Below are 11,228 nucleotides of genomic sequence, written 5' to 3' on the forward strand. Positions count from 1 at the left end.
GAGGGGCGCTGTGCAGGTACTTTCTCTGCCTAATTCCCAGTGTTGAGTCAAGAAAAGACACCGCAAACAGCAAGAAACGTGAATTCTGCACAAAATGCACCCTCCCGCTCCAAGACCAGCGGCGCCTACAGGAACCACCAGCGTCCACGAACACAGGGGAAGGACCGTGGCGCGGCGTACGGCTGTCCTGTAAAATGCCTGTCTGATGCATATAGGCATCTAGGGCAGCCTTATGCAACGCCACGGTCCTTCTCTGCATATGTGAAAGCCGGCGGGTCCCACAGCAGGTAAGGGTGCCTGTTCAGGGTAAACAGATTTCCATTCCTGCTTACAGGCGCCCGAAATGGAAACCCGGCCCTGGCTTAAGCATCCTCCAAAAACTGAAATATGTGTTTTGGGTTTACCGGCGCTTTACGATAACGTTAGGGAACTCACCACGACTGATAAAACCGCCAGAAATCCATGGAATGTTCGAAGCTCTGAGCGACATACAACCCCTGGTGGATATTGAGCTTTAGAGAATTCAAGGTAAACAGCGCCCACAAAGAGCAGGGTACAGAGCAAGAGGAAAACCCCTATCACAAGCAGCAACATTTTACAGCAGGATCACTGCAACTGTCCTCGGCTCTGAAGAGAGAGTAAACTTTAGACTTTATCCGGAATTATCCAAGAATAATTGATTGCCACCTAGCAACTACCGAAAAGTATTGCAGCTTATTCACCTACTCCTATAGGAATAGTGGTATCTGTCATAGCCAACCAGATGTATGACTCCATACATAGATATTATCCAGCTATCAATCAATCTATCGATCTATCAATCTATCTATCGATCTATCTATCCTCTCTCTCTCTCTCTCTCTCTCTCTCTCTCTGGTATTGTCTGTCTCTTTGTCTCTATCTCTCTCTCTCTCTCTCTCTCTCTTGTATTCTCTCTCTCTCTCTTTCTGTTATTCTCCCTCGTATCTATCTATCTATCGATCTATCAATCTATCTATCGATCTATCTATTCTCTCTCTCTCTCTCTGGTATTGTCTGTCTCTTTGTCTCTATCTCTCTCTCTCTCTCTCTCTTGTATTCTCTCTCTCTCTTTCTGTTATTCTCTCTCGTATCTATCTATCTATTCTCTCTCTCTCTCTCTCTCTCTCTCTCTCCCGTCTTGTCTCTCTCTCTCTCTCCCGTATTGTCTCTCTCTCTCTCTCGTATCTATCTATATATCTATCTATTATCTCTCTCTCTCTGGTATTGTCTCTCTCTCTCTCTCTCGTATCTATCTATTATCTCTCTCTCTCTCTCTGGTATTGACTCTCTCCCCCTGCTCTCTCTCGCTCTCTCTGGTATCTATCTATCTATCTATCTATCTATCTATCTATCTATCTATCTATCTATCGCATCTATGTATCTCTCCCAGCACAATGAAAGAGCTCTCACCAACAGCTCCCTGCCATTGTATACGATTAGGAGCAGGTGGGACTGGCACTCGGTCATGTGACCACTCTGACAGCCATTCAAAGTGATCACATGATCTGGACATCCGCCTGCAATTTCTTAACCCTTTCGCTTCCAGAGACATTTCTGCATCTTTTTTTTTGCACACATAATAAAATCCACATTTTAGGCCAGAAAATTACTGAAACCCTCCAGGATTATATATTTCCTGAAAGCAGAGACCTTGTAGAATACAATTGTGGTGGTGGTAAATTTTTATGCCACTTGATATCAGTGCTACTTGCTTTCAAAGCCAAAGTTTCAGAAACAAGTACACTTAAGGTAAGTTTAGTGCACAAAAACACAATCTAATGCCCAATTGTTTTGTACATTATAAAAGATTAGGTTGTGGCAAGTGAATAGATACCCAACATGCCAAGCTTAAAAATTGTGTGCGCCCATGAAATAGTGAAAATATACGGTACCCAAAGTTGTCAATAGGCAACAATTTAAGTGCCCGTACAGGTCATCGGTTTAGAGTAATCCATAAAATATTGGCACTAGAATTATTACTCTTACTCTGGCACATGCGGAGATACCTAACATGTGGCGCAATCATCGTTTTCAAGCGTAGATGCACCTGAGGCATGCTTGCGTTGGTATGTGAATGTTCATGGGGACAAGGGGAGTTTAAAACATTTTTGTGGTGTTTTTAAACTTTTTTTATTTAACTTTTTTAAAGCTTTTTTCTATTTAACTTTATTGCTATTACATAGGGGAGCTCACAAGTGTGATATGTGAGAGCACATTGGAGGTAACAGGTTCTCTATAAGGTTACATTAGGGGTTAATTAGACCCCTTTGTGTTTGCAGCTTCACTTTGTCTTAAAGTTTATAAACTGATGCCCTATTATAATTTAAAGGGTTAGTTCACCTCTAATGACATTTTTAAACACAATCTGGCTACATTACAGCTAGGGATGAGCTCGGTTTTGGACCGGGTTAGCTCCTCTGAACACAAAAGCTACATGGGCCTCCCGCTCAAACAGTTGCATGTCGGGGCGTTCCCCAATCCGCAGCTGCACTTAAGCAAAGGGGCAGGATGCAGTGACATCATTAACCTTATAAGGCTGCATGGCCCTGTAAGGTAAATGAAGTCAGCACAAGCATCCCACCCCCCCCATTTATGGTCAGCTGTGGAAAGGGGAACTCCCCGACCCACAGCTGATTGAGCGGGAGCACTATGTAGCTTCTGTGTTCGGAGGAGCTGACCCGGTCCGAACCTGAGCTCATCCCTAGCTGTAATGTGTATGGATTTTATTTGAAAGTCATTAAAGTTGAACTAAGACTTTAAATTATAATAAGAGACATCAGTTTATAAACTTTAAGACAAATTTGACCCCAATCCAATAGAATTCTCTTTAACCCTGGACAAGTGAAGGTTATGTCACAATAAAACAAGGTCAGTGTACGACTCTGCAGACTGAAGACCTTGAAGCCCTTTATATAAAAATGAATTTAGCCTTTCAGAGAACTCAATGTGCGCTTGTTCAGAGCGGCTCACACCGAGTATCCGGAGGAAGGAATGTGATTACTTCTGATTTTTGTGCAAATTCCAGAAAGAGAGCAGAAAAGGGAACAATGTATGTTCTGTTTCCCAGACCGCATTAAAATATTTCATGGGATTTACCTTTCAAAAGCCCAACATCACCAGCAGCAAAAAATCTCCCTTCTGTGTTTCCTGTGTGCAATGTCCCATTTGAATAAATGCTTTATCGGCACCCGGTTTAATTAAAGGGGATTAAAGTAAAAAGCTGAAAATTGAAAAAGAGTGAAATAAGAAAGTAAGTCTGGGGGGGAAAGAAACAGCTCCACCCCTGCTGAATTTTATATCTCCATTTAATTTATTAATAAGTGAAAGTAGATTGTAAATAAATAGTATGAGGCTGATTTATAAGGTGGAGCTGAGGAGTCTAGAAAATTCCTATGCTCCTCAGCACCATCTAGTGGTGGTAGTTCCATGTGAACGGCAATCGCCCAGCTATACGCTGGGAGGAAGGTTAATTAATTTAGACCCTATGTATAACTTTGCGTACATTGATAGTGCTATACAAATTAGGGATGCACTGATAACGGCTTTTCAGTATTGAGTACTGATATTTTTTCCCGGTACTCACCGATACCGAATACCGATGCCGGAAGTCCCATTAAGGAAGCCGGGCGGCGTGTAATGGCTCACCGCCCGGCATCCCGATTACCCACGAAGTTGCCTCTATGCTCCCTCGTCACCATGTGACGAGGAAGCATGGAGCCAGCTTTCTGGCCAATCAGGAAACCAGGGGACTGGTAATGACTCGCCTCCCGGCTTCCTGATTGGCCAGCTTCCCGACCAGTCAGGAAGCTGGCCGGCGAGTCATTAAATGGTGCCTTGCTTCTTGGCTGGCCGTGAAGCTGGCTCCATGCTCCCTCATCACCAGATGACGAGGAAACATGGAGCCGGCTTTCTGGCCAATCAGGAAACTGGGGTGCAGGTAATGACTCGCTGTCCAGCTTCCTGATGGATCGGGAAGCTGGCCAATCAGGAATCCGGGAGACGAGTCATTACACCAAGTGATGAGGGAGCATGGAGCTTGCTTCCCGGCCAATCAGGAAGACAGGCGGTGAGTCATTACCTGCCCCCCGACTTCCTGATTAGCCAGAAAGCCGTCTCCATGCTTCCTCGTCACCAGGTGACAAGGGAGCATGGAGCCAGCTTCCCGGTCAATCAGGAAGCCAGGCGGCATGTACTGACTCGCCGCCCAGCTTCCTGATTCAAAGCCCCCCGGCCTTGTGATTGGCCAGAAAGCTGGCTCTACGCTTCCAACTAATCAGGAAGCCGGGCAGTGAGTCATTACAGGCCGCCCGGCTTCCTTAATGGGACTTCCAGTATTGGTATTCTGTATCAGTGACTACCAGAAAAAAAATATCGGTATTCACACTCGATAACGATAAACCTGTATCGGTGCATCCCTACTTGCAATAATTCTGTCTCGTCATTCATCTCACTGCCCCTGTTTGCCAGGTGACGGAATTGATAAATGTCCCTCATTGTATTGAACAGCACCTCCTGTCCGCAGGAGAAATTGGGGAGACTCATTTGATCAACCCTATTCGATACTGTGAATGGGGCCTAAATGTTCTGGTACTATAGGCGTCCCTCTTCTCCAAGTTTGGAGGTGTAATGATCACTATCAATTAGGGGTTCATTTATAAAACTTAAGTTCTGTCCGAATGCTGTTTGCACACTTTACTAGAGCCCCCCAGTGAAAACTCCTATACTTTTCAGCACCATCTAGGGGCACTAGTGGGGGTGTGAACAGCATCTGCCTAGCTTGGTACTAGCGCCTCTAGATGGTGCAGACGATTATAGGAAATTCCTATACTCAACAACGCCATCCTGGGGCACTAGTGGTGCAAACAACATCTGCCCAGCACGGCACTAGTGCCTCTAGATGGCGCTAGTGAGTAAAGCTAATTCCTATACTCTTCAGCACCATGTAGGGGCACTAATGATGTGCGAACAGCATCTGCCCAACACAGCACAAGTACCCCTAGATGGAGCTTATAAGTATAGGAAATATACACTTCAGCGCCATCTAGGGGCGCTAGTGCCATACCAGGTATGACTTTTATAAATGAACCCATTTTCCTGCTCTCTGCATACACAAGGAGACCCAAATCCTCCTTTTGCCCAGGACCTGCCTCATAACCTTACTCCACCTCTGTTCTCTGGCTCCATGCTTCACTGCATGAAGGAATTGCCATTTTATCCCCATGTGATTCATCGCAATGGAGTCAGTAAAACTCTTTCTGGCTGAACTCTCTCACATATGTGCTCAGCATGTGCAGAGTCTCATCCTAAAGATTACCGCCCAGCAGCTACACTGGCGCTGAAGCGCTAGCAGACCCTCGCTAAGCAGACAGCGAGACGACCGATAAATCCCTGGCTAGGTGCAGTGGTGTCTGATTTATGTTAGATGTATAAAGGAGATCTGGTTTCCCTCAACACTCGCATATTGTTTCCTAATATTTCCCAGAGAGCGGACTGCTGCAGCTGTTCCTTCATTTCAAATAAATGTAGCAGGGCATGGATGCACGCTGCCTTTTTTTCTTATGCCAAGTAACTTACACTAAGTGGTAGGGTTGCCAACTGCCCGGAATTAGCGGAGGGGCCCTTTAGTTTCACTACAGTCATCCAAAACAGACAAGGATTCTACGAAGAGCCATTCTGATATAAACTAAGGCTTTATTATACCAAAGTACCATCATTTAAAGAAAAGGGTTCAACCAAACCACTGGGGAGATTTCCCCCCATTATCTGTCCCTGTGACACCCCACATAGGGCATGTAGCCAATCTGTGACTCAAAAACACCAATCAAGATTAAAGCTTGCCGTATACTATTAGAATTTTGGCCGATTCACAGGAATTGGGCAAAACCGTTAGGGGTCTATTTACAAACAATTTGCATCACCCTTCAACTGTGAATACCTATGAATGTGCCTTTTTGGACAGATAATGCCCTAACATAAGCCTTAATTCTTACAGGTCCATTTACAAAAGGGTGAAGAGTTTGGAGAAGGCAGGAGAAGTGAACAATCTAGGACAGGGGTGCCCATTAGGTTGATCGCGATCTACCAGTCGATCGCAAAGCGAACAGTGGTAGATCACGATCGGCTCACTGACCTGTGTCCTGTCCTCCTGCGGTGCTTGTGTGGCTGAATGTGTCAGACGCCGCAGACGGGAAGGGGCGGAAAACACCTCTCCCCGTGTGCAACGGCAGCCGCATTCGGCCACATGAGCACGGCGGGAAGGAGAGGATGCCGGCGCACAAGAGGAGACCTGGGAAGATGCTGCAGTGGAGGTAAGAAAAGACAGACAGGAGAGAGACAGCAGAGAAAGTGGGAGGAGAGAGAGACGAGACAGCAGAGAAAGTGGGAGAAGAGAGAGAAGAGACAGCAGAGAAAGTTAGAGAAGAGACAGCAGAGAAAGAGAGAAGAGACAGCAGAGAAAGTGAGAGAAGAGACAGCAGAGAGAGAGAAGAGAGACAGCAGAGAAAGTGAGAGAAGAGACAGCAGAGAGAGAGAAGAGACTGCATATAGAAACAGGGGAGAGAGCGAGGAGGGAAGAGACAGCCAAGAGAGAGGGCCAGTTCACACCACAAAGTCTGCGTTTCAGAGTGTTCGGTCTCTAGAACGCACTGGAACGCAAGCCGGCTGGCTCCCTGTGTTCAGGGACTGGAGGGGGCGTGGTGGTACATTGAAGTCAATGGCACTGCAGCCACACCCCTGTCCACAGTGCCTGTGTTACGGTCCAGTGCAATCTGCAAAAATAGTGCTTGCAGCATTTTTGCAGATCGCACTGGACCGGAACGCAGGCACTAATGTGCCTGCGTTCCGGATTCGGGCGATCACACTGCGGCCGGAGGGGGATGGCTGCGGTGCCATTTACTTGCAATGCACCACCATGCCCCCTCCTGCCCCTGAATGCAGGTGTTTTTTCGTTGGTAGACCTCATTGAGCTCGTTATTTGAAAAGTAGATCTCCAGACAAAAAATTGTGGGTGCCCCTGCTCTAGGACAACATAGCTGATTTGGAAAAAAATTCTCCAATTCAGCTCACTTTCCAGTTCAGCTACGTTGTCCTAGATTGTTCACTTCTCCTGCCTTCTCCAGATTCTTCACCCTTTTGTGAATAGCCTTGTTCATGTTCTTTCCTAGTTCAAATGTAGTGTGGTGTAATAATACACAATGACCACTAGATGGAGATGAGGAGCATAGGAAACAAGTATTTGTTTTTATGCTTCTCAGCTCCATCAAGTGGCCATATTGTGTTATTACAACACACCACATTCGACCTAGGAAAAAAATATATTAAAACATTTATTGTTGGCATTATTGGATAGTTCAGGTATGTCCTCATATTACCTAGTTTTGGTAAATATAAAGTTGATTGTATGGTTAGATCATAACCTGTATGGTGAGCCTAAGGATATGCACAAGTGTTTACCTTACCATAATAGAAGAGCAAACTATATAGTAAACATGTTTTTAATTTTGTCATGCTTTCTTTCAGGCTTGAGCATTTTAATTTTTGTTAGCCAATGGAAAGCTAGTTACCAGCAGTGAATTTTCAGGCTACCCTATTGCAGTCTATGGGGCCCAAAATGTGCAACAAAAGCTCATATACTTTTTTGTGCAACATGTCACATCACTTAAGTTTGAACAGGCACCACTGGAAATAATGTGCTTCTGAATGCTGAGCCTTGTTGAGCTTTGGGAAACGCACAACAGAACATTCTGAATGGGGGATAAGAACTCGTTCACATCAGCTCAAGTGCATAATGCCCTGTATAAAGGACATGTGAAGAGCGGCGTGATGCGTTGTTACAAAGCCTCAAGCAAAACAGATGACAAACGCACTCATCAATTCGTCACCAGCTTTACAGCAAGGTGCACAAGGAATGGGCTTTAAACAGTAAAACAGCAAAAAGTTTCCCAGCACACTCTCAAACTAGCATGTAAAAAAACATGTCTCACACTAAGGTTAAGATACACGTCTTCTGCAGAGAATGTGAAAGCCGCACAGCCGCGCAAAGGCACCTCTTGTAGTGCGGTCCTAACTCTAAACTATCAGAGTCTCCATCTTGGAGCACATGGGGCAGAAGATAGAATTGGGTGCAGGTTTGTCAGGAGGAAGCCCAACCTCTCTTAAAGGCACAGAGACGCACAAGGGATCCCGCACATCCCAATGGCAGCTGAGACCCCCCCCATATGCATCACTGCACCAAAACAGTCAAGCAAAACAGATGACAAACGCACTCATCAATTCGTCACTAGCTTTACAGCAAGGTGCACACGGAATGGGCTTTCAACAGTAAAACAGCAAAATGTTTTCCTGGCACACTCACAAGCTAGCATGTAAAAAAAACTTGTCTCACACTAAGGTTATAAACAGAGGTTTGGATACACGTCTTCTAGTTTAGAGTTAGGACTATAAGAGGTCCTGTGTGCGTCTCTGTGCCTTTAAGGGGGGTTGAGCTTCCTCCTGACAAACCTGCACCCAATTATATCTTCTGCCCCATGTGCTCCAAGATGGAGACTCTGATAGTTTAGAGTTAGGACCGCACTATAAGAGGTGCCTTTGCGTGGCTGTGCGGCTTTCACATTTTCTGCAGAAGACGTGTATCCAAACCTCTGTTATTAACCTTAGTGTTGAGACAAGTTTTTTTACATGCTAGCTTGTGAGTGTGCCAGGAACACTTTTTGCTGATACAAAGCATCACACACGGCTTACTTTTTTCTCACGGTTTACTTTGTTTCTTTTTTTTAACCCTATTTAAATGTCACAAAATCACATTTGATTAAACTCTATGTGGTGCCGTGCGTTGTGCTGCGTAAAAATCCAGACATGATGCATTTTTTATACAGAGCACCGCAAAGCAGCATTATGGTGTGAACAGGAAACACAGACAACATTTGTTTTCTAGGTGCCCTTGCATTGAGCCTGCAATGGTCTATGGCAGGTTTAGGCAACCTCAGCAACCCAGCTGTGGTGAAACTCCAAATCCCATCTTGCCTTTGCCTCTAGGAGTCATGTGTGTGGCTGTCAGATGTCTGTGGCCTCATGGGACTTATATTTCCACCACAGCTGGAGGGCCGAGTTTGCCCACCCCTGGTATGCAGATTAATGCAACTCAACAGACATGGTGTGAATGAGCCCCAGCTCAGAAAAGGAAACGGGTGAAAGTGTTCAGGTTTTTGGAAAGGGCTTTGAGATGAAAGTCAGCATGCAGTGACATCCAGCGCTCATTGAACATAAGTAAGTTTACATTTATTTAAACAAATCAGCACTTCCTTACCTTTCTTCAAGGTTACAGGTGTGTTATCATTGGTGTTCTAGTTGTATAAACTTTCTTAAAGTGCTCTGTATTTACTTTTCATAACCACTCCCGAGATACTGGATGGAAACGTGCACTTAAAGACGCCCAGAGAACGGCCGGAATGGTCATGCTTTAAAGGGGAATCCAGGAATGCTAGAAGTTAACTCTGGTAGGGGGGCTACCCCGGCACTGCAAGCATTAACTGCTCATTTTGGTCTAGGGGCTCAAATAAAAGAAATATACTCACCTGATCCTCAATCCTGCCTGGCTGTTAGACCAGCCCCCGTGGCCTCTTCTCCCACCCGGCCTCCGGTGTTCTAAGGACTCATGGCATCATCATGTCTAATACAGTCTATTATTCACTAGCATTGGACATGAGAGCACCAAGGGACTTGGGGAAGAGAGGTTAGTGCTGAGTGCCACAGGACCGAGGATCTGGTGAGCATATCTTCTTTATTCTGGCCACTAGACAAAAATGTGCTGTTAACCCTTGAAGTGTAGAGCTACCCCCACTCCATGGGTTAACTTTTTGCATACCTGAACTTCTTCTTTAAAGCGTATAAAAACCTAAATATATCTATATCTCTACTTAGCAATCCATAAATGTGGTGACTGCATTTGTTTTCTTTGCTTTTAGGCTGTTTTTCCTTCATTTTCACCTGGTGATACTGCAAAAAACACACCTTCTGTCCCTGCACGTCGATGCTTTTTTTCTCCATTGTATCTATGGCGGCAGCCATGGGTGTCACACAGAGGCCAGACTTCAAATATGTCTGCCTTTGTTCATCTCCATGGTGGACTGATGCAGAAAGTCTGAAGTTTAAGCGTTGCCCTTTAAGTTATTAAAGGTGATGGCTTTTTGGAATTTATAAATCCTTAAAGGAGAACTATGAGGTGAGTGCTTTTCACTCACCTCATAGTTCTAGCCGACCTGTGACAATGAGACTGTCACAGGTCGGCTCAGTAGATCGGGAGGTGAGTGAACACATACCGGCGTTCGATCACCTCTTGGCTGGATTCACCCAACCCCGCTCCGATCCGCCAGCGCTGACTGGCGTAACAGGAGGGGGAGGGTACAGCTGGCTCTGCCTCTAGATAGGCAGAGCCAGCTGTCAGTCACGCAGCTGGGCGGATCCCGGCACAATTGTCGGGATCCGCTTCAGCTGCGGCATCTCAGTATACCGCGAGCAGCAGCTCGCGGTATACTGCGGCGTCTCAGTATACCGCGAGCTACAGCTCGCGGTATACTGAGCCTAGGGTGACGGGAGGACGCTAGTTTGTGTCCTCCCGTTACCCTAAGGAGAACTATGGGGAAAAGACTTAACCCCATAGTTCTCCTTTAATGTAGAAAACCTGGTGAAGGGTTGTTAGGAATCCTAAAAGCTTGCAGTTTTAATAACTTTAAGGGCATCACTTAAACTCAAGACGTTCTGCACTAATCAATGGCTAACACCACGGTACAATACACTGCTATTGCTATGGTGGGTTGATGAGATATTCCGTTTTTTGGTTCAGGTTTAATGTCTATAGGGCACCTGCAGACATGTATGGTAGAGGCTCTCCAGGGAAAATAGGGATTAGACAGGTTAGAAATGCCAGTGCAATTACTACTGCTGATAAGCCAGCACTGGGAGTGTTTGCAGCCTGCCTTTAATACCCCTCTCCACAGGCTAAGTTGAAGGGCAATTCCATCTACCCTGTACTTCTGACTGCCATCTAGTCTCTATAGCCTTTTTAGAGCAGGCAGGCCATACACTGGGTAACAGGCTCCCTGGTACCTGCACACTCCCTCTAATCCCCTTTGGGGCACCCCGGGACACATAGAATTTGGGTTGCTCTTGAATGCAAAGTACTATTCCAATCTTGGGTTGGTGGGCAATAA

The 11,228-nt window shown here is 45.7% G+C and overlaps 1 protein-coding gene across 1 annotated transcript in view; it reads right to left on the reverse strand.

Moving 5' to 3' along the window:
- The window catches only part of LOC108783956 (arylacetamide deacetylase-like 4), a 4,116-nt gene extending 3,490 nt beyond the window's left edge, over positions 1-626 (reverse strand). The window contains exon 1 of the mRNA XM_018552676.1: positions 436-626. Coding sequence (XP_018408178.1) covers positions 436-594 — 159 coding nt within the window. The 5' untranslated portion in view covers positions 595-626. The remainder of the gene's footprint in view (positions 1-435) is intronic.
- Between the last annotated feature and the right edge of the window lie 10,602 nt (positions 627-11,228).

Source organism: Nanorana parkeri, unplaced genomic scaffold, assembly GCF_000935625.1.
Source record: "Nanorana parkeri isolate BGI_ZX_2015 unplaced genomic scaffold, ASM93562v1 scaffold94, whole genome shotgun sequence".
Taxonomy (NCBI): Eukaryota; Metazoa; Chordata; class Amphibia; order Anura; family Dicroglossidae; genus Nanorana; species Nanorana parkeri.